Raw genomic sequence first — 23,781 nt, forward strand, 5'->3', positions numbered from 1 at the left:
CCAGGATTCGGGTGTTTCAGACAGCCTAGATGAGAAGTTCACTTGTATGGAGCACTTGGCACACCCCTATTTCATTTTAATTTCTTCCTTGACTTTTGGGTTTGCGTGCCTCGAGTAGCCCTATGTGTGAGGCCCATTTGGAGAGATAGAATCAGGATTTTTTTTTTTTTTTGAAGGGAAAGTTTTGTCTTTCCATTAAGAAATATCAGTACAGACAATATCCACAATAGCTGAGGGGCAAACACCTATCCACACATATTGACAGAACTGGGAAACAGCTAGCTTAGCCAAGCAGTGAGCAGCCTTGTTCCCATCACGCCCCACATGCGCAATTTTCCAGTGAGGAAAAGAGGAAAGCAAAACCCGAGTTTCCGAAACTAAATTTTCGTAAGAAACGCAGCAATCCCCTGAGTTCCCCAAAGCCAGAACCACTTCACGAGAATTCCCTTCAATCTCAATTGAGGAGAAGCCCATTTCTCTAGCAAATTCCACCGCCCTCCTAGCCCCAAAGGCTTCAGCCACAGTAGGATTCTGGATATAGGGAAGCGCTGTACACAACGCTGCCTTCACGTCGCCCATATCATTTCTGGCAATGATTCCCACTCCCATACGTTTCTTCCGAACGTCCAAAGCAGCGTCCCAATTTATCTTGATGGATTCGGCAGCTGGTTTACTCCACCGCGAAAGTGCACGAGGACTCCCGTTCTCCCGATTCGCAGCATCCACGGAGGATTTCCGATAATCTCCCAACAGCTCTTTGGCACCTTTCATCAAACAAGAGGGGGATGGAATTGGGCCCCCAAAAACCATCGAATTCCTCCTCAGCCAAATCTTATGGGCTATGATCGCAAAAAGCTCCAACTCGTCCGCGTCCAATCTATCACAAAGATAGCAGAAAATACTGAAAAAATCGTCCTTCATCACCACACTTTTGTTGATTGAACCCCCACAACAACCCCAGACAGCTTGGGCAACGGCACACCACCACAGCGCATGGCCAGTCGTTTCATCATCAACTCCACACATAGGGCAGACAGGTGCCGGAACCACCTTTCTTTTAAATAAATTGTTCTTTGTTGGGAGTACTTCATTACAAGCTCGCCATAGAAATAGAGTTACTGACCGAGGAACCTTAATTTTCCAGAGATGCTGCCAATAAGGGCTGGACTGAGAGGCCAAAGACGAGCATCCCACAATCCGCGAACGGCGTTCCATCTCCAAGTGGTAGGCGCTACGGACTGAGAAGGTTCCCATTTTCGTTCCTGCCCAAACAAGTCTGTCCTCTTGGGATCTGGGACAAATCGGAAGGCTACAGATTTTCTCAACAGTCTCCTGTGGGAAAATTTGCTCAATAAGAGGTATGTTCCACCAGTTTGTGTTCCGATTGATAATTTCTGCAACCTTAGCTTCTGTGGATAGAACCCGAACAGGGTCTTGAATTTTGTGAGTAGAAGAAGTAGGAATCCACCTATCTTTCCAGATTTTAATCTTCTCCCCATTTCTTACTCTCCACATTATGCCTTCCTTTAACAAAGATTTTGTCTGCCAAATGCTTCTCCAAGCAAACGAAGGTCTCTTCCCCAAGTCTGAGTCCATGAAATCAACCCCCGGATAATACTTATCTCTCATAACACAAGCTAACAGAGAGTCAGGAAACTTAAACAATCGCCGACATTGCTTAGCCAACAAAGCAACATTAAAGCAATCAAGTTCCCTGAATCCCAAACCCCCAACATCCTTTTTCCGGCCCATATGCTTCCATGAAACCCAAGAAATCTTATTAAGATTTTCTTTGAAACTCTACCAAAATTTCCTCATCATAGAATTTATTTCTTTGATCAAAGTTTTTGGAAGTCGGAAAACACTCATGGTGTAATTGGGGATAGCTTGGATCACACTTTTCAAGAGGACTTCCTTCCCTGCATGAGTAAGGAATTTCTCCTTCCAACCATTTAGCTTTGTCCAAATTCTACCCTTAATGAAACTGAAGGAAGATTTCCTAGAGCGCCCTATTAAAGCCGGAAGCCCTAAATACTTTTCAAATTGATTAACAGCTGCAACATTCACCTCTTGTAGAAGAGCATCCCTAACCTCTTGCTTAGTATTTTTACTAAAAAAGATTGAAGATTTCTCCTTATTAATCTTTTGACCGGAGGCCATTTCATAAGTTTCCAGAATATCTTGAATACATCTCCATTCTCTCATATTTGCTCTACAAAACAGAATGTTGTCATCCAACTTAATTATATAGTCTTTCTATGTTTGTACACTCACATTTAAAATAAAAGTAGATAAGTTTTAAACTAATTTCATATTAAGTTATAAGTCATAATTGTATATAAAAGTAGGCTTGGCAACTCGGGTTGTTTAGTCAACCCGTTTAGTTAATTTGGTCATAAATGCGTTATAAACAGGTTATCATGTCATAAACGTGTTATAAACGGGTTAACATGTCATAAACGTGTCATAAGTATGTCATAAACGAGTTTGCGGGTCATAACGGATTATAACCTAAACCTAAACCCTATAACTTCGTGTCGAATTCGCGAGTCGTGTCAAAATTGTCAAGCTTATATAAAAGTTACATGTATATAATTTTATTTTTATTTTTTTAAAAAAAAAACATTTCTTTAGAATAAAAAAGTTTTCTAATTTGTTATAGGCATGTAAAAACAAATCAAAAATAGAATTTGACATCTCATTCAAATTACGCTTAACGACGATATTTTACTAAATTTTATTTTTTATCATCTCTGAAGTTAAATCTTTACAATTTTTTTTGTCAATATAAAATACCGATATGCCAGAAACTCATTGTTCATTTTAGTACGTAGTCTATAATCTAGTTTTAACAAATTTCAAAATTACTCGACGGTTCTGAAATCCGTGAGTGACAAGATCCTTATGAGCAGATCCTGAAATAAATGAAAATCCTCCTTTATAAAAATAAATGATGAGCATTATCTTTTATACCAAAAAAAAAAAAAAAAAAAAAAAAAAAAAAAAACTAAACTAAACTGAAACTCTTCCCTTCTTATAATCTTTACCACCTTTTATTTTTTTTCGAGGTAAGTCTATGGTCTAAAAGTCGTTGAAATTATACCAACTCGGCAGGTTACAATGAATATTGGATTTGGGTTCGGCCCCAATCTCAATTCCAATATTAATTTTTACCTATGTGGTTGTAAGTTTGTAACTTGGGAAGTGTGAAAGCCAGCGTTTGTGCACATGTCCATTGTCCAAATGATGTTTTTTATTTTTATTTTTATTTTTTAAGTGTTAAAAAAAAAAAATACAAAGAAAAGGGAAAGGGAAAAGGAATTAAGAACATTTTTTTGATTAAAAAAAAAAAAAAAAAAGAGTACGGCAACTTAACAAAGAGCCCAATAGTACAATGCAATAAAATTCTAAAATCTATTTATGAGCCAATCCAATGGATTTTTGCCCAACAACAAAAATAGAGGCCTCCTAACCGGCGGTTTAAGGGCAATTCAAAGATGATTTTAGAATTAAATATATTTTAACCCCCTAAACTACCATTCTTTTTCTGGATGCCCCTCAAAACTGTCAATGCTTGGATTCTGACCCCCCAAACTACCACTTTTTTTATTTTTTGTCAACATCCGTACATTTATGCCCCGTCATTTCTAACAGAAATTGGGTCATGTGCACGGCATGTGACCCTTTAGCCCAAAAATTCAAAAATATCTCTCCTACAATTCTGAAATTCACACGGTTAAGGGAGGGGTATTTTCGGGTTTTTGGGCTAAAAGGGTTACGTGCCGTGCACATGACCCAATTTCTGTTAGAATTGATGGCATAAATAGACGAATGATGCCAAAAAATCAAAAAGTGGTAATTTGGGGGCTAGAATCTAAGTATTGGTAGTTTGGGGGGCTATTCGGAGAAATTGTAGTAGTTTGGGGAGTTAAAATGTATTTAACCCATAATTTTAATTACTTGAAACAACACTTACCGCAACAATAACATACTTAAAAATCACAACGGAGAGATGAGCATCGGTAGTAATTGGATTAGAGCCATCTAATTAAGAGAAACACTATACATCATGATGCACGGCACGTGACCCTTTAGCCCAAAAATTCAAAAATATCTCTCCTACACTTCTGAAATTCCCACGGTTAAAGGAGGGATATTTTCGAGTTTTTGGGCTAAAAGGGTTACGTGCCATGCACATGACCCAATTTCTTTTTTTTTTGAAAGCTCCGGTTATTTGTTTCCTTCCATAAAGCAACAAAAGAGACAAGTAGGCGCCACTTTCCACACTGTAGCACTCATCGACCTACCCGAGGACCACCATTAAGCAAGCAGATCGAAAACACGTCAAGGCATAACCCATGACATCTCAAAATGACTGAAAAGAGTATTCCATAAAGCAAAAGCCACATTGCAGTGGAGAAGAATATGGTCCATGGACTCCTCAGTCTTCTTACACATGCAACATCTGTTGATCACGATAACGAGGCGCTTCCTGAGATTGTCCAAGGTGAGGATCTTTCCAAGAGCCACCGACCATGTAAAAAAGGCCGCCATTGAAGGAGCTTGAGTCTGCCACACTCTTCTAGGGAAAACGAGTGCCTTCCGAGCAAAAAAAAAAAAAAAGACTGCCATATGCTAAATTTGGAATTCACCACAAATTTCCACCAAGCATCTCTCAATACCATAGCGCCACAACTATTTACCTAGCAGAGCGTGACTAAAAATCCTCAGAGATCAGAGAGCAAACCTCATTCTAGCTAACTAGGTGAAATTTAAATTATTCACCTATCCCTCCCCATAAAAAGTCACATTGGAGCTTCTCAATTCGATTAGCTACACTAGCATGAATGGGGAAGAGGAACAAAAAGTACGTAGGTAGGTTGGATAGAGTGCTCTTTATAAGGGTGACCCTGCCTCTCTTGAACAAATACATTCTTTTCCAACTAGCCAATCGACACTCCATCTTTTCCACTATGCCATCCAAATAGACTTAGCCTTGTAAGAAGCCCCTAGTGGAATGCCAAGATACTTCAAGAGTAAAGAAGAAGTCTTGCAACCCAAGATGCCAGCCAACTCATCCACATTATCCACAATACCCACATGAACCAAAACAGACTTGGCCAGGTTAATCTTTAAATCAGAAACAGCTTCAAAAAATAATAATAGAACATGGAGATAGCGAAGGTGATTAGGGTTGGCCCCATAAAAAATCAAAGTATCATCCACGAACAACAAGTGAGAGATATTAACAGTAGGAGGCCTAGATCCCACAGAGAATCTTGAGAGAAGACCTCGATCAACAGTAGCGGTAATCATTTTGCTCAAAGCCTCCATGACTATAATGAATAGAAAATGAGACAGAGGATCGCCCTGCCTCAACCCGCGAGAGCTACTGAAGAAGCCAGCTGGAGAACCATTAACCAAGACGGAGAAATGTATCGAGGAAATGCAATGCGCTATCCAAGAACACCATTTCTCTTTAAAACCACATCTTTCCAACATGTAAACAAGGAAATTCTAGTTAATATCGTCAAAAGCCTTCTTAATATCCAGCTTGCAAAGCTACCTAGATTCGCCAGACTCGATGCGACTATCCAAACATTCGCTAGCAATGAGAACCAAGTTCAGAATTTGTCTACCTTTACCAAAAGCGTTCCGAGGCTTTGAAATGATCTTCTCCATGACATTACTCATTCTATTAGCAAGGACTTTAGCGATGAGGGCCTTTTTTTAATCTTCAAGACGAGCTTTCACCTTCAAAATTGGGCTTTGATTAGTCACAACGGGTGGGGCCTTCGCCATAAGCTTCGCCAAACAGAACCGACCTGATTCAAAAATTAAACCCTTTCCAGCCCAAAAGAAATCAAGCCCTCATCCACTATCTCAAGAGCCCGGTCCACTTCCCCCTTTAATTTCTCCAGCCGACCTTTTCATTTTCAAAGATTCCCACCGATATCCACCACGCACTCGTACAACGTCGTCTCCTTCTACAGCACAAAAGCAGTGAATGGATGTGCCTGCCAACCTGCCTATAGCAACCTCCTTACACGTATTCATGATTTTTTTTTTTTTTTAAATGTTCTCATTATTTTACTTGATATGAAGTCGCATTAATAGCTAGGTGCCTCCCTTCACAAGAAGAGAAAGATGGAGTATTCAACTATGCCAATAGCTATACATGTCAAACATCTAGAAAATGTCGTCAAGACTTCATAAATGACATGAAATATATAACTCCAATGAGAAACATTTAAAGAACAACCTGGCAAATTAATGATGGAATAACATAACTGCTTCAAAATTCTCATTTCAGGCTATTTTCACAAGACCATGTATATTAATCAGACATAAAATTGTTTTTTTTTTTCCTTCTGAATAATTTTGTAACCAAAGATCCCCTCCCCCCCACCCCTTTTTTTTTTCCTTTCCCCTCTTTGGCATGGGGGGAGAAGATGCCACTTGGAGGGCCATTAGCATAATTTTGTGGAATACAATATATGGAACACAATTTTTTTTTAATGAGTAATTGCAAGTTAATAAAAAAGCGCAAAGGCGCAACCTCAAGTACACAATAAGTATACAAGAGAGACACCTAACTGGAAGAAGATAGAGTACAAATTTGGTTTTGGAATACACTAAAAGAAGAGTTGACCATAAAATACTTGGAACATACCGGTAAGAGTATTTGATTAAGAACATGAGAAACCACCACATCCACAGGCTGAATGTCAGCCAACGCAGCACCAGGTTCACCATGCTGTAAAGAAATGCATGCTTAATATGCCTGATATGTAAATGTGGAACAAGGATCGAATTACTTCAGAAGTAAAAGTAGAACCAAGCAATAGGTAGAGAATACCAGCAAATAATGGCCCGTGAATAGATAAAAAAATAAAAAAAATAAAATTCAACTACAGATAATACCAGCAAATAAAAGCCAGTGAATAGATTAAAAAAAAACAATCAACTAAGGATGCATTCAGCAGAGACAATAAACTCCAGATTTCTACTACACAAACTTATAATTTTAGAAACTGAAAAAAACTACTGCACATCTTATTTGAATGACTGACACACTTCAAAACAGCTTACAATTCCAAGGCCAAGTTCCATTTTTCCTGGACCCAAAAGATCTGATGTACCCTGTCCAGGAAGTGTGCAAACAGATAGCGCAACACCCATTGTTCCAACCATTTCTGATGCACATTTTGCTTCAGCAGCAACTTCAGCAAGGGAAAAACCACCAGCAGCAGCAGCTCCAGCAACCTGTCTTTCACAAAGGGAAAGAATTTATAGGACAAATTTAGTGAAAGAAAAACATTAAAAAAGAATAACCTCGTGATTCTATTGTTTAATTAAATATAACAAGCCATGAGTCCCAAGGGGGAAAGAAGGAATAGTAGAAGAATCTCATTGACAACCGAGACACTATCATGTAATTTTGGTTCCCATTCTGGACACGATGAAATTATAAATCATGATCTCACTGAATGGCAAGAAAGATTCTTGCCCTTCAATCATATGTTGGCGCTGTACTATTATTTTTTTCACTATAAACCCTCGTGCACATTTTAAGATAACTAATCTACAAGTCATTAATTGATTGATGAAAAAAAAATAAAAGAAAATACTGATAAAACAAGGAAGAAGAGAACTAGGAATAGGAAATTTTCTGTAATAAAGGATGAAGCATGAAGGATAAGAGGAGAGAGAGAGAGAGAGGAAATAGAGCCTAGAATCAGTTGAGGGCTCCTGTGTGTTGCTGTTTTTTTTTTTTTTGGGGGGGGGGGGGAAGGTGGGTTGAAGGAGGTGGAGGGAGAGAGAGAGAACCTTATGAACGAGAATAATCCCAGCCTATCCTCTTCGTCCGGCTATACCACAAGGTGGAGATAAAGCACAATCATCCCCAACAATTACGGTCTACAAGGTGCACAAAAAAAATTCTACTAGATTTTTTTGGGCTAGCTATTTATAAGATGCTTTCCTGTGAAAATTTAAAGAAAGCATACCTCCACTTTATAACCTTCAGATTTTGCTTGCTCAGCAGCCAAACCAAAATTTAAACGATCACCAGTATAATTCTGTCAACAACAGATTACAGCACCATGAATCAAGATACAAAGCTAAATGACTCCTATTAATCAGACCATCCTTATCCAGCTTATACACTTCAAGCAATATAGTTTCAAGCATTTTGTAAAGGTGTCACTGCCTACTCTCTCCCTCTCCCAATTCCTTTCTCTCTATCTCTACTCCTTTTTTTTTTCTCTTCTTCTTTAACTGGTTTGGGGGTTATCCAGAACCAACATCACTTTTACAAAAAGAAACGCCATTAGACACACTGAACAAGGACACCACCACATATCATGATATAACAAACTGACAAGTAGTTAACGTATTACTTTAAAAATAATGATACCTTGACAATTAGAAGACATCCCATAGGACCAGTTACAGCACGGATGCCCTAAAAGTAAAGTTGTAGGTTAGGTCAGGGTCATCTAAGAAGAGCAATAATAATTATTGACAGGTATATGCACTTCCAACTACAAGAATAAACGAGAACAAAACCATACAGCTAGAATTGAATCAACTGGTGGAGAGGCAAAAAATCCCCACAAATAGCTGCTGTCAGCATCCCCTCCCCCATAAATCCCGCATGCGCAGGCTCATGACCACTTCCACCTCCTGTATGAGATAGATCAATATAACAGAGGGCTCCCTAGGATGACCAATTTAATTGCAGGGCAGTACCAGAATGTAAGAATCACTATTGTTCAATGCATTACATTGAAAAAGGGGTAATGATAGTGGATCATATTTGGATTGGACACCAAAGCTCCAAAGCCCATAAGCTCCATGTTTCCTCAACAGCATAACGTATTAGACAAAAAAAAGTGTAAGTTTCATATTTCTTTTTATCATATTCGGCGCCCCAATGTAACCAAAGAATCATGTAGATTGCTTTTGGAACCTAGACGGACTGCAAAATTCCTTATATAAATTAAAACCATCTTGCCATTTGGACCATTGCCTCTTCAAACCATTGTATGCCTTCAATTCTTTTGGCCCAAAGTTCTTAACAGAAGCATCAAACTGCAACTCGCTGGAGCACAGATCATCAAACAGTTCTGGTCCAACAGTTTTCGAGTCTCTCTCTAAGACAGTGCCCAGATCGTTACACCTTTTGTGCGGGTCAGAAACGTTGCCATTAGGAACATGCTTCTTCTCAGACACTTTAAAAATCATGATATCAAATTTCTTGTCTTCAAAGACATTTCCCTTCCCTTGATCCATGGTAGAGCACTTGAGTGCAACTGGATGGTATAAACAGAAAGGTTTTGGCTTTTGAGAGGCGCCCCACATATCTTCTCTGTCATCAGCAAGGGATACATCAGGGTCATCATGAAGCTCACAACCAGAATCTGACACGGCCATTTCACTGGCCACCTGCTTGACTTCATCATATCGCAGGTTAAGTTCCTTCTCCAATGAAAATCCACCTGCTTCTTCCATATCAGAATAGCCGTTACGATATTCATGAAGTGTAAGTAGAACAGGAAGAGGAAGAACTGGACCTACAAGAGCATCATCTCGCTGAACTTTCTGTGACCACTTATTGCTACGGCATGAAGGCTTTCTTAAGAAGAAAGGAGGCAATTGAGGTAGGTCTGGAACAACTAGAAATTCCAAAGCTACCTTTTTCTGGTCCACAAGTACTTCAAGGAACTCTGAGTAGTTGGAATAGGCAAGTTGCAATAGTTCCATTGGCAGGCCTGCCCACAATCTCCTCAAAGCAACCTCATGGATGCTTGCTGGCGAGCTGATGCCATTAAAAACAACAGCAACAGCAGGAGATGATCTCAATCGACCAAACCCACAAGCCTTCAACTTCTCGCACAAGATTTCATGAGATTCTGTACTAAAAGAGTTATTCTCTCGAGTACCCTTAAAAGGCTTTTTCATTTTTGAACTTAGGACTTTACTAAGGTTACCATTTAAATATGCCAAGAGGTTATCGAGTTTCAGGTATTTGAATCTTCTGGGAAATCTGTATTCCTCTTCATCCTGAATATAGAGGAAATTATCTTCAAAATGCAACAATTCTCTATGAAATTCTTTCGAATTGTTTACATAATCCCACGAAGCATGATATCTTTGTAATTCAAGCTTCCCTGAAGACATAAGCCTTATCAGTGTAAAACCACCAAATTCATCTGACCCACAAAGCAGCGAAGATAAACCCTTGTTTAGGATGCCAAAACCCAAAACTATTTCTTTCTTCTGCTGCCAATCAATCCATTCAGGAAGATCATCCTTCAAAATCTCCTCTCTGACGAGACAGCTTCCACACCGACAATCACGGCCTGACAATAAGAGATCTGTGGGGAGCTCCCATGCATAAACAGTTTTCAAAGCTTCCAAAACTTCAGAAGCAATGCAATCTCTGGGGACTGGTGAAGTAGGTCCATAGCAAAAGAGATTAAACTCACAATTCCAAAAAGATCCCAATATAATGCAAAAACCCGATTCTGAAGCCCACCTATATGTATCATCCCTCGAGTTTGATCTCAATTCTGTCAATCTAAACACATCAATGTAGCAAGGTTTATCAAGACCATGACCCCATTGCAAAACCGGCACCATCGGCTTCCGCACATCACAAAGAAGCAACAGACTATCCGAAGCCAGCACAAAACAAAAACGATCAGAATCCACCATCGTAAACGTAAGGAACCGTTCGTTTTTAACATTTGCATACAATCTCAACATCTCAACCTTGGCCAAACAACTCACAACACATTCATCAAACCTCAAATCGACCAAAAAAACCGCATTGGACCGCACGACCACCAAAATCCTAGGATGCCAACTGAACTCACAACACAACCATTTATGAGCCCCTGAGGTACCCGAATCATCGTCCCAGGGAACCCGCAACCTAGTCCCTCTAAAACGTGCATTCGAAGCACCAGCTTTCGAACAAGAGTCCAAATCAAACAAGAACAATTCGCCACTCTCCAACAGAACCACACTCTCCTCCAGCAAATGTGGACTCCAACAAGCCCACGCAACAGAGCAACTCTTAAACACCTTACTCCCCAAACAAACCAAACCCGGCCTCTCCGAACTCAAACCAAGCCCATTAACCTTCACAGCAAACCAATGCACAGAATACAACGTAGAAGCCATCACATACCCAACGCTAACAAAGGAACCCGAATTACCTGCCGGAATCGCACCCGAACCGACCGCCGGGTTCACCGAGATCCTGAGAATCCGATACTGGAACCCGGTCCTTTCCCAGAAAACATCGCCGTTTTTATCGACCCGAACATCGAAACCCGACCCCGAACCGTTCACGGACAGCCCCAAGAATCCGACTTGCTCGGAGTTGGCACCGGTTGGGAAGAAGACGAGGAGAGAGTTGGAACAGGGAAGTTGTAGGAAAGAGAGGCGGTTGTGGAGGAGATGGGAAGCGGCGTCGTTTTGGAGGGGGCCGAGGAGGGAAGCGATGGAGGAGGAGGTGGAGTGGGTAAGAGAGGAGGAGGTGAGGAGGAATCTTGGCAAAGAGAGGTGGGGAGGAGGGGGGAGAGAGCGGGGGAAGAGGGAAGGGGAGGAGAATATGACGGTCAGTGTTCGGGGGATAGGGTTGAAGAGGAGAGGGCCGAGAATGGGTTTGGCTGAAGGGCCTGAGAGGAGGAGTGGAGGGGCGAAGACTGTGGAGATTGGGAAGAGGGACTTCCATTCCGACGACAAGTTCATCGTTGGGGAAGAGGAAGACAGCTCTGTTGACAACGCAGAACAGCAAGGGTGGGAAAAAGGAGCATCGGGGGTGGAAATCCAGACGCTCTGTTGACAACGCAGAACGCTGGAGCCTGGAAGAAGAACCTAGAGCTGGGTAAGGGCATACTGCAACGTAGCACCAAGAGAATGGAATAGGATCGTCTCCAGTTGTGTTGAACTGGATACAAGCCGGTTCACGGTTACGATTTTTTTAAAACAATCGAAGGCTATCAATTAGGCACGTCATACGAAAGAAAGTTAACGGGTAAAGAGGCCATTGACGCCATTGTCCCTCCGTTATCCCCTTCTTCTTCAAAACTTTCAAAACGCATTCCTACCTTGCTCGCTCAAAAATGTCTCCTCCCAAAATCTTCGCTCCTCTCTACCCTACCTTGCTCCTCCCTCCCCCACCGTATTCCTTTCGGTTGGCGAATCAGCCACCCCTTCACGCGATGCTAAATCGTGAACGCAAAGCACTGTGCGACCACAGCTCATGAACCACCGTACGCCGCAAGCCCACAAGCACTGTACACCGCCGAGCCCATCTCCACTGTACACAGTCAAAGAACCACCACCGCCGACGAAGGGTAAGCTCTCTCTCTCTCTCTCTCTCTCTCTCTCTCTCTCTCTCTCTATTTTTCCTTTGGATTTTCTCTGGTAGTGTGGCCCCAAATCTGGCTTTTTCTTCCTTTCTCTTGTTTTTATTTTCTTTGCATTTCTCTTTTGAGAATAACTTCTATTCGGTGGTGGCAAAAACCACCACATTTTTGCCCACCAATAAAAAGTTGACATATCAGCATGAAACAAAACAAAACACAAAAAATGTAAGTGTCAGCAAAAACACTGAATCATCTCCTTCCTTCACTCTTTTAGTCTTTAGAAAGAAAAAAAAAAACCAAAAATCCTCCTCCCAGCCACTGCCCCACGCGGCCACGCCGGACCTCGAGATCGGCGGCAACTCCACGGAACTCGAAGGAGAAGACGAACGTGGTGGGTAGTCCCTGTACGGGAAGGAGAAGACGAACGAATCGGCAACTTCTTGGACCCAAAGTTGGCCGGGGGTGGCATTAAGGCCAACCCTAGATCCATCTAGGGCTGGCCCGATGGCCACCCCAGGCCCTGCGCGGCCATCCCCGACCACTGGGGGGTGGCCGCGCCGCTACCCCCGATCCATGGGGCGGCCGCACGGCCACCCCCGAGGTCTGGGGTTGGCCCGAACTTGGGGGTAGCCTTCGGGCCAACCATTCCGTCGGCCGGGTGGACGTCAATCTGTAGGAGGAGCAGCGTTAGTGGCGTGTTCCGACTCGGGAGTTGGCGGCGTGTTCCAGCCTGGGTGGTGCCGGCAGCATCCAGACCCACATCGGAGGAGCAACGTTCTGTGCCGTTGGTTTTGGCCTGGCTGGTGTTCCGACCCGGTCGGTGGCATCGAGTCCATTACGGGCGTTGGCGGCGTGGTCTGGCCTGGGCGGTGCCGGCGGTGTCCGGCCTGGCTGTGGCGAAATGTCTGCTTGGGCAGGGGCGGAATGTCTTTGAGAGGGAAATGGGGCAAAAGATCCGATATTTCAACAACAATTGAAATTTTTGAGTTTTTTTTTTTTTTTTTTTTTTTTTTTTTTTTTTTTCTGAGATGACGTGTCAAAATGTAATTGGATGGCAGAAAACCCTTGTTTTATGCTATGGCCTGACATAAGGGGCTCTCTTTTCTTTTTGGGTTACTTCATATTTTCCCTGTGCTTAGACTAAATTGTTGTTTTCAACATCAAAATGTAGCATCTAATATATTTTTCCTGGAAAAAAGATTCCCAAGTTTTAATGTTTTGTAATATATGCAGTCATTCTCTTGAGGTATTTGTTTGCGTGGCTTTCCTTTTTGTTTTTGATTTTTAGTTTAAGCCATTTAAGCTTTAGATTTGTGTATTTGAAATGATTATTTGTGGGTTGGGGTTGGTTTGGTGTTGTGTGCTAGGTTCTTGATGATCTATCTCGCGCTAACTCATATCAATCTTGGCTTTTGGATTTGTTGGTTTGAAATGATTGTATTACTAGATCCGTGTGTGTGCGTGTGTGATTATGTTGGCCCATGAGCTAGAAGATCTTTAAAGACTACAAAATCACTTATCTTACAAAATTGTGCATTAATACATTGAGAGGATCAATTATCAACGGGTTTTTTTGGTTGCTGTTTTCGTACCTATGTAAGAAATCAAACATGTGAATTTGATCTGGAAACTCATTCCACTTTAACTTGACTAAATTTAACTTTTTGTACATATTCATTTGAAGAGTCCATTAACTGATAAGCTACCAGTTGCCTCATATGAGCAAAACATGGGTTTTATTAATCTTCCTGATCCTTGTAGATTCTTGGTGCATATCATTGGTTTGGGAATTACAATGACATTATTTTGGCTTCAATTTGAAGTTTGTATGATATTCTAATTTCATTTAATAGATGTAACAAGTTGATGGAACACCATGCCTTCTATCTTCAAGCAGTTGCGCTCTTCAGCCTTGGTATGGATGATGATGCAAAGGAAAGTATCAAAAGACGGCACGTCCTTGGAAGCCAAAAACAGTATAGAAACTAAAATTGTATAGCATTATTTTCTTCTTTCACTTGTATCTACCTTTGTTCATTTCTTCTTTGGCATATAAGTTTTGGTTACACCTGAGGTGTTAGTAGGCTAGTAGCTTTATTCAGTTATGTTCACTGTAAGTAACTTCAGTTTTGACTTCAAATTGTTACATTAGTTCAAACACAGTGATGAGTTTCTTAAACTGATGAATGTAGTCCCAAGTTTCTTACTGTAATGAATTCCAATGAAAGTCCAAGATTATTACAAGCAATGAGCAATGATGAATGCCAATGCTAAGCAATTTGCATGTTGATAGTCCTAGTTTCTTTTTGGATTGTTCTGCATTGTTAAGAATGCTAAACTGCCAAACGTTGACAAAGACTAAGAGAATTTAAATTAACTTTGGCCCACAAGATCCCTCCTTATTGCTTAATCTCAAAAACCCATATACAAAATTTTTTTAAGAATAAACCATCTTAACATTACAAACTGGTACAATATCCACCATCATTAAAAAAAAAAAAAAAAAAAAATCAACACATAACCACCAAGTTTCTAGACTAACTTTGGCGTGCATTGAAACCAAAGTCTTTACAAATTCTTTCTATGGAGAGGAAATATTAAGAAGTGGAATTAGAGCAATTGAACTTTTATTATGATGCACAAGAATTGACAGTATTGCAAAATAACTTTATGCGAAGTATCAAGACCATAGTTTGTATTTTGTATTTATGAACAATTACAAAACGAATCTATTACAATTCAAAATTAACAAATGTAATCTTTATTCACGTTTCGCACCTAATTAGGGATAAAATACGCTTCGAATTTAAACACAAGCGCCATCTATATCCCATATCACCAAACGTGGAATTTGAACTTTTGCTTCTGCAGAATTGTTACCTTATCTGTGACACTGAAGTTCAAATATCTGATCTTCATTTTTCGCGAATCATAGTTTTCTACTTGAAATGGTGACCAGCACACGTCTTCTTGCAATTGTCCATGCTGGCAATGCCAATAGGGTAAGACAAAATGACTGCTAAACTACAATACCCCCCTCTTCCGGAGCATATTGAATTTTGTTTTTGCCAAGTCCCCCTTTGTCCTCCAAAATTGATGTGACTTTTAAAATTATAATTAGATAAAAAATAAATCACAATTGAATTTATCAATTTGGGAGGACAATTAGGTAGTATTTATCATTACTCGACATTTAGTTCTCTCACATCATTTTCCTCGTCCTGTTGAAAAAAAAAAATTGACAGAGAAGTCACAAAACTACCTCTTGCTAACTATACAAATCTCAAAGCAACACAACAACAGTAGACATCTAACCTACACCAAACCAGAAAAAAGTGAGAAAAATTGACTACATCAAACCGGGAAGAAGCAGCAGCAGAGGACTACCAAAATACCAGCAAAAAGGGCAATCAGGCAAGACCAAAAAAGCTCCACATTCCAGCAGCAAACTGGATCCAAAGACAACCCAAATACCAACAGTAAACAACCCTAACCTTCTCAAAAAACTACATCCAACCAACCAGAGCTAAAGAAACAACTCAACATCAGCATTAGAACAGCACCAGCAACTCAATAGACCCAGAGCTCACAAACACACAACCCCTTCATAATTTCCTTCCACAAACGGTTACTAAGGCCATACTAGAAAACAGTTCCTTTAGTTGTTTCCTCTTGTAGACAGTATAGTATGTATTAGGAAAACTTTGAAATGAAGAAAATTAGAACGACCCATGAACTACGAAAGTAAAAAATAAAAAATTATTGCCAGCTTAAAAAAATTGAAAAATCTTGCATCAAGTAGAGGAGAAAATAAACAAAATCAAGACAATGATTCCGAAATGAAGAAAATTAGAACGACCCAAAAACTACGAAAGTTAAAAAAAAAAAAAAAAAAATGAAGAACCCGTAATTTTTTTTTTTGTCAGCTTACAAAATAAAAAGATGAGAACTCCCTCCCTAGTCCTTGGTAAGTTTATTAATTGCTTCAGAGATCACTCTGTGCATCGAAGAATTACAATCGTCAATTGCAGATGAGGAACGGCCGTGATTTCTTGTTGAAGCGGTCGTACTCGTTCAGATTCGAACGGATTTTGGCATCGAAGAGGATGGTGTTGGAGCCGGCAACGGAGAGGAAGCTTCTGGAAGACTGGAACAAAAGGCCGTCGCTGTTTGGATCGTTGGATAAGCCAAGGGTTTTCTCGTTCAGGTACTACAGAAGAATAAGTCGTCTTCAGTTGGCTGTCGTCTTCAGGTGGTGTTTTCGGTGGGTCAGGTTGGCTGTCGGTGGCGGAAGCTGAACTTGGGGAAGGGAGGAGGGATGAAAGAGGAGAGGGGGATTTTCTTTTTCTTTCTGAACTCGTAATGTTTTTACACGTGACAAGCACACTGAGCTATATTTTGATCTCGTAAAGGGGGCTCTAATTTGGGCTTGGAACATCCTAGTAGCCAAGCTGCATAGGCATATGCTACAACATAGAGAGGGGTGGAGGATTCTAGATCTTGTGGCCACATTTGGCTGGAATGGAATGCATCATGGGTCCAGCTTGAGTCCGGATTCAGCACTGAGGATCAGCTGGGTTGTTTTACTAGAAAGGGCAGAATTGTTGTTTCAAAGGAAGGGCAAAGATGTCACAACAGTTATACCAGTTCCAGCAAGATTACCTCCAAAAGTAGCCGCCTCACCCTCTTCTTTGACACATAGCAAGAGTGTCCAACTAAACCCATGTGGAAAAGTTGTTGTAAGGTGCAATAATTCCTCAGCTGCCACGTAACAACTGACTGAACTCCACGGCAGTTTCCAGGTTCTTCTACAGCTAGTTCCCGAGGCTGCAATCATGTTCTGATACCACCATACCGCTTCCTCCAATTTCCCAGCATTACAAAACCTTTTAATCAAAGCATTATAACTAGTCACATCCGGGTTAATTCCTTTGCTTCGCATTTCATCAAACAATTTAACTGCGTCAAATATTCTGTTGTTATGAGCCATACACAGAGCAGTACCCTCCCACGAACCCATCTTACAAAATGCTTTGAGAAGACGGATTGCAATTCCTTCAGTGGAGTTGTCCGGGTACTTCTTCTGGGTTTCTACGATTTCTTCTCGCATGGAGAATTTCCCCTCAATCCAACCAGCTTGCTTGCTTTGGTTGACCCATCCATCTATGAAGGTGTCTTTGTCCAGCTCAAAACAGCACCGTACATATAAATCTACTACCTGCCCTTTTAATGTTGCAAAGATGGAAGTTCTCATCCCTTGCTGTTGCACAAATCTTGATGAATTCACCCAGCACTGTTTGTATAAAACTGGTATTGTTACCTCCCCCTTAAAAAGACACACCCTATCAAACAAAACACACCCCTTCTTCCAAGCCCCATGCACCATTGGATTATTGGTTGCCAACTGGTTTGCACCAATGTAAAGAACCATTCTCTCGGGATCCGGATCCTCTCAAGTTCTAATGAACTGGAGAAGCCAGTTCATGATTAGGATCTCTTTAAAGAGATCTAAGGCCAAAAAGGTGTCACATTATCAAACTTAAAAGACAGAAAAGTTAACGCCAATTGTTAACGTTTAGACTGAGTTACATTTCTTTCATTCAATCAGCACCTTGAGGGCAAGGTGCTTAAAAGGGGAAGGTAATATCACAAGTAGTCCAGCGCCAGCTCATGCAGTGATGGCATGGAGGGTATGGGGTGTAAATAGTATTCTGTTAGTTGGTTTTGGTTTCCAAATTCTGTTAGGATGCGAGGCTATTGTGGGAGGGACGGTATTGAGAGAATCTTGTATAAATGGGGAGAAGGGTGAGAGAGAGGGCATTCATCTTGTAATTCAGTCTTAGACTGTAAGGAGGAAGAACACCTCGAATGTTCATGGAGGTCAGGCACCTCGAATGCCTATTTCTATGTTTTCTTAATTTTTCAGTAAAGTGTTCCTTATTCAATTCCATTTTCTTCTTCGCCCTTAATCCAAATTCCGTAACAAGAAACTCACTTGTTACAAATTGACAAGAAATGTTCTGTGATTTCTCTACAACATGCCACCCCGCCATCTCAAATTTCCCGTCGTCGCTCCACTAGCATGCTCCTCTCTTTCTTCCTTCATATAAAACCAAGGGCACCGCTTGTATTCAATCCCTTCACAACCGTTTTGCTATTCTCTACTACCAGTGCTACGCCCACAGTTCCTCTCATCACAGACACGCTATTCAAACAATGCAAGACCTCAGTCCAAGCCAAGCTCCTCCATCAACAGATCTTGGTCCAGGGCCTCACAGTCACAGACATGGCCACAGACCTCATCCACACCTACATAGCCTGCGACGCTCCCGGGCAGGCCGTTTCGTTGCTCGAGCACCTTGCTCCGTTGCATTTCACCGTGTTCTGGTGGAACGTGCTGATACAATGGGGGCCGTGCGTCGTAGGTTTCTTGAGGAGGTGCTTGGTTTGTACAGAAGAATGCAGAGACTTGGGTGGAAGCTTGACCACTACACCTTCCCTTTTGTGCTCAAAGCTTGTGGCGAGCTTCCATCGTTTCGTCGAGGGGCTTCGATCCATGTCGTGGTGTGCGCAAATGGGTTTAAGTCCAATGTATTTGTTTGTAACGTTGTGGTGGCAATGTATGGAAGGTGTGGTGCGTTGGATGAGGCGCGCTGGGTGTTTGATGATTTGTGCGAGAGAGGGATAGGTGATGTGGTTTCATGGAATTCGATTGTGGCTGCTTATGTACAAGGTGGTGATGCTAGGAATGCACTCAAAATGTTCGATAATATGACTGATGATCGTGGAATCTGCCCTGATGCTGTCAGCATTGTGAATATTCTTCCAGCTTGTGCTTCGGTAGGTGCATGGTTGCAGGGTAAGGAGGTTCACGGGTTTGCGTTTAGGAGTGGGTTGGCTGAGGATGTGTTTGTGGGTAATGCTCTAGTGGACATGAATGCCAAATGTGGGATGATGGATGAAGCAAACAAGGTTTTTGACCGGATGATGGTGAAGGATGTGGTTTCTTGGAATGCTATGGTAACTGGATACTCTAAGATTGGTAGATTTGAGGATGTTCTTGCTCTGTTTTAGAAGACGCGGGAGGAGAAGATTCAGTTGGAAGTCATGACTTGGAGTGCGGTGATTGCCGGGTATGCTCAGAGGGGGCATGGTTATGAGTCATTGGATGTGTTTCGGCAAATGCGAGTCTGTGGGTCAGACCCGAATGTTGTTACTCTGGTGTCTCTTCTTTCATGTTGTGCTTCTGTGGGAGCATTGCTTCATAGAAAAGAGATTCATTGTTATGCCACAAAATGTATTCTCAATCGAAAGGGAAGTCATCCCATGGAAGATCTAATGGTAATTAATGGTCTAATTGACATGTATGCTAAGTGCAAAAGTATCGAAGTAGCACGAATGATGTTTGATTCAATAGCACCAGAGGGTAGGGATGTGGTAACTTGGATTGTCATGATTGGTGGGTATGCCCAGCATGGAGAAGCCAATGATGCACTGGAGCTTTTCTCCAAGATGCTTGGACAAGAGAATTTGTTAATGCCAAATGCTTCTACGATAGCTTGTGCTCTGGTCGCTTGTTCTCGCTTGGGTGCCCTGAGGTTTGGTAAACAAATTCATGCTTACGTGTTACGCAATTAGTATGAGTCTATGATGGTGTTTGTAGCTAATTGCCTCGTAGATATGTATTCCAAATCTGGAGACATTGATGCTGCTCGAGTTGTGTTTGATAACATGAAGCAGAGGAATGCCGTTTCTTGGACATCTTTATTGACAGGTTATGGCATGCATGGTCATGGAGAAGAAGCTCTCCAGATTTTTTATGAGATGAGGAGAGTAGGGTGGGAGCCTGATGGCGTGACCTTGGTTGTAGTTCTTTATGCTTGCAGCCATACCGGAATGGTCGAGTGGGGAATGAACTACTTCAATGGCATGACCGAGGAATTTGGGGTTGTTCATGGAGTGGAACACTATGCTTGCATGGTTGACCTTTTGGGTCATGCCGGTCGCCTGGACGAGGCCCTGAAACTTGTCGAAGGCATGCCATTGGAGCCTACCCCGATTGTGTGGGTGGCGTTGCTTAGTGCTTGCAGGATCCATCAAAATGTTAAACTTGCAGAATATGCTGCAAATTGATTGTCAGAATTGGAGTTGGAGAATGATGGGACATATAATTTGCTTTCAAACATATATGCCAATGCCAGGCATTGGAAAGATGTGGCCAGAATAAGATCTTTGATGAAACACATAGGGATCAAGAAGAGGCCTGGTTGTAGTTGGGTCCAAGGAAAGAAAGGCATTGCAACCTTCTTTGTGGGGGACAGGTCTTATCCTCAGTCTCAACAGATATATGAGATCCTTGCAGATGTAATTCAACGTATCAAAGCTATGGGGAATGTTCCTGAGACGAGCTTTGCTCTTCATGATGTGGACGATGAGGAGAAGGGTGTCATTCTTTTTGAACATAGTGAGAAGTTGGTGCTTGCATATGGCATCCTTACATCACCTGCAGGGGCACCTATCCAAATCACCAAGAACTTGTGCGTATGTGGTGATTGCCACACTGCAATTGCCTACATATCCAAGATCTTTGACCATGAAATTATCTTGAGAGACTCAAGCCGCTTCCATCATTTCAGGAAAAGATCCTGCTCCTGCAGAGGCTATTGGTGATAACTGAATTATCATTTTTTATTTATTCTATGGCAATGGAAAGTGGTATTGAGATTAGAGGGCTCTTAGGTGTACAACAATCCTTATGTGTAATGATATTTCAACATTTTTTTAATCATTAACCATATAGTTTGAAAAAAAAAAAAAAAAAAGGGTCTCCTAGACAAAAAAAAAAAAAATCCTAGATTAAAAAAGTCTTCGAGACAAAAAATTTCCAAGTTTGACATGAGTCTCCGAGACAAAAAATTTTCCGAGACTAAAAAAGACTCTGAGACGAAAAAAATTTTGGGACTAAAAAAGTTTTTGAGACGAAAAGTTTTCCAAGTCTGAAAAAAGCCTACGAGACAAAAAAAGTCTCCAAGACAAAAATTTTCGAAACTAAAAAAGTTTCTGAGATGAAAATTTTTCGAAGTAAAAAAAAGTCTCCGAGACAAAAAAATTTCTAAGTTTGAAATAAGTCTTCGAGACAAAATTTTCCGAGACTAAAAAAGTTTTCGAGACGAAAAGTTTTCCAAGTCTGAAAAAGTCACTGAGACAACAAATTTTCCGAGACTAGAAAAGTCTCCAAGACAAAAAATTTTCCGAAACTAAAAAAGTTTCCGAGACGAAAATTTTGCCAAGTCTAAAAAAGTCTCCGAGACAAAAAATTTTCCAAGTTTGAAATAAGTCTTCGAGACAAAAAAATTTCCGAGACTAAAAAGTTTTTGAGACGAAAATTTTTCCAAGTATGAAAAAGTTCCCATGACAAAAAATTTCCTGAGAAAAAAGTTTCTGAGACGAAAAATTTTCCAAGACAAAAAATTTTCCAAGTATGAAATAAGTCTCCGAGACAAATAAAATTTCCGAGACTAAAAAAGTTTTCGAGACGAAAAGTTTTCCAAGTTAGAAAAAGTCTTTGAGACAAAAAAATTTCTGAGACTAAAAAAGTCTCTGAGACAAATTTTTCCGAGACAAAAAATTTCCCGAGACTAAAAAAGTTTCCGAGACGAAAAATTTTCCAAGTCTGAAAAATGCCTCCGAGAAAAAAAGTTTCTGAGACGAAATTTTTTCCAAATCTGAGCAAAATTCTGAGGCAAAAACAGGAAATTTCCCCCGAGGCCGAGATAGCTTGAGTATCCCGAATAGAAGATTGTCAAATAAAAAAGATTGATGTATTGACGCAGCTAGGAGATCTTCCAATTTGTCAACGGCCAGAGAAAGGCTCCATCTGCGAACAGCTTCAAGCATTCAAAATTACTACCACATGCAAAGTGAAATCTTCTACACTTAGTCTCCATTGAGATTTCAAGTACTAAAGTTACAAGCACAAGGGGGTAAAAGCTATGCCGCTTGCTAGACACTTCGACAACCATGGTCTCCACAAGCGTTTGACCATCAACATTAAATCCTCATTATCAACCGACAAAAATAGTCCCATCCGTAGAAGATTCCCAATGCCCGACTAGTTGGACAAATCAGCCAATGGGAATCGGGGGGTATCTGTTGGGGAAATTATCATCCCCTAGGCAAATGGGCCTATACCCGAACCAGGGCCCAGTTGATCTTGCTGGCCCAACTTGACGCTCTCAGTCACTAGAATTTAACAAAATCCTATATAACACTTGAAGGCTATATTTGCAACACATAGGATAAGATACATGATTCAAATATCCTATGAAGAGTAAGTGTCCCACTCTCCCACTCAACCTCTATCTCATCTCACCAAGGGTCCCACTCAGCCATGACATGAAGGTGGAACAATACGGTTGATAACTATGTGTCTATAAATAGGCTGCTACCCTAGGTACAAAATACACTCTGATGATATACAGAAAATATATTAAACTCTCGACTCTCAATGCTCTCCAAAATGACCCACTAACTTAGGCATCGGAGAGGGGACGTCGGGAGACCCCCCCCTCTGACGCATTGTTTGTTCTTCTTTGCAGATTACGAAGAACACGACGAATCAAAGATCTACACGTCACCAGACTAAAAACTGTTCTAACATCACCCAACCCCAAGAAAAAGAAAACAAAAACGCTTGTGGACAATAAGTGTGATGCCTGCTTATTCAATCCCTATGAGTTTCCTAATGATGTGTGTTTTAAATAGTACTCGCAAGTGCACGAATCGTTTTGCAATATAGTGTTATGCAAGTGCGAGGTCGATCCCACAGGGAAATGGTCAAATATTGGTATCTTGCTTAATCAACCTCATTTTAACCTAGTTCCAAAGGTTTGAGACTTGATTCAAGAACAAAAGACTAAATGAAAGAGATGTAATGAAATATGTAAAATAAAATGAACTAAGGTTAAGGAATCCACCAAACCAAATCCTACAACTCACACTCTTGGTTTCCACTTGAACACCCAAAGAATATTAAGCTTAGGGTGTTATTCAAGTTTCTTAACCATAAACCCAAGGACCATTAAATGAATCCAACACATTGACAAATCACAAAGAGTACCGATTGAAATCAAAACATTCAATGTATCATTCAATCACAATGGATATCATCATTCGAACCGATAAAACAATGTATTGGTCGGTTGAAACACATAAAATGTCCTCTAACCACCACTAACCACATTCATTGCAAAAGATGAAGCATTAAATGAATGGAACTTGAACAACTAAAATGATATATCATTAAATGTGCAAGTGGTACAGCAAGGTTGTGAGTGTCATCAATGGAAAGGTTTCATCCTCAACCCTAGTTGAGGTTACTAGCCTTCCATGACTA

The 23,781-nt window shown here is 40.9% G+C and overlaps 2 protein-coding genes and 1 pseudogene across 3 annotated transcripts; 1 reads left to right on the top strand and 2 right to left on the bottom strand.

Moving 5' to 3' along the window:
* Positions 1 to 1,800: 1,800 nt before the first annotated feature.
* LOC133866052 (uncharacterized) lies at positions 1,801 to 2,160 on the bottom strand. The gene has a single exon (XM_062302618.1). The coding sequence runs from the start codon at positions 2,158 to 2,160 to the stop codon at positions 1,801 to 1,803; it is 360 nt and encodes a 119-aa protein (XP_062158602.1).
* A 4,036-nt stretch (positions 2,161 to 6,196) lies between these two features.
* On the bottom strand, positions 6,197 to 12,433 carry LOC133865820 (uncharacterized). Of its 2 annotated transcripts, XM_062302307.1 has the most exons (6): positions 8,790 to 12,433; positions 8,577 to 8,688; positions 8,420 to 8,467; positions 8,010 to 8,081; positions 7,093 to 7,266; positions 6,197 to 6,757 (listed from the first exon to the last, which is right to left on the bottom strand). In XM_062302307.1, the coding sequence occupies exon 1, from the start codon at positions 11,764 to 11,766 to the stop codon at positions 8,953 to 8,955; it is 2,814 nt and encodes a 937-aa protein (XP_062158291.1). In that variant the 5' UTR covers positions 11,767 to 12,433; the 3' UTR covers positions 6,197 to 6,757; positions 7,093 to 7,266; positions 8,010 to 8,081; positions 8,420 to 8,467; positions 8,577 to 8,688; positions 8,790 to 8,952. The 2 variants fall into 2 exon arrangements, with proteins under 2 accessions (XP_062158291.1, XP_062158289.1); XM_062302305.1 differs by lacking the exon at positions 6,197 to 6,757 and having other exon boundaries at positions 6,857 to 7,266; positions 8,577 to 12,433.
* A 6,035-nt stretch (positions 12,434 to 18,468) lies between these two features.
* Positions 18,469 to 21,056, top strand: LOC133865419 (pentatricopeptide repeat-containing protein At5g16860-like; annotated as a pseudogene).
* Positions 21,057 to 23,781: the final 2,725 nt, after the last annotated feature.

This window comes from Alnus glutinosa, chromosome 4, assembly GCF_958979055.1.
Source record: "Alnus glutinosa chromosome 4, dhAlnGlut1.1, whole genome shotgun sequence".
Classification (NCBI taxonomy): domain Eukaryota; kingdom Viridiplantae; phylum Streptophyta; class Magnoliopsida; order Fagales; family Betulaceae; genus Alnus; species Alnus glutinosa.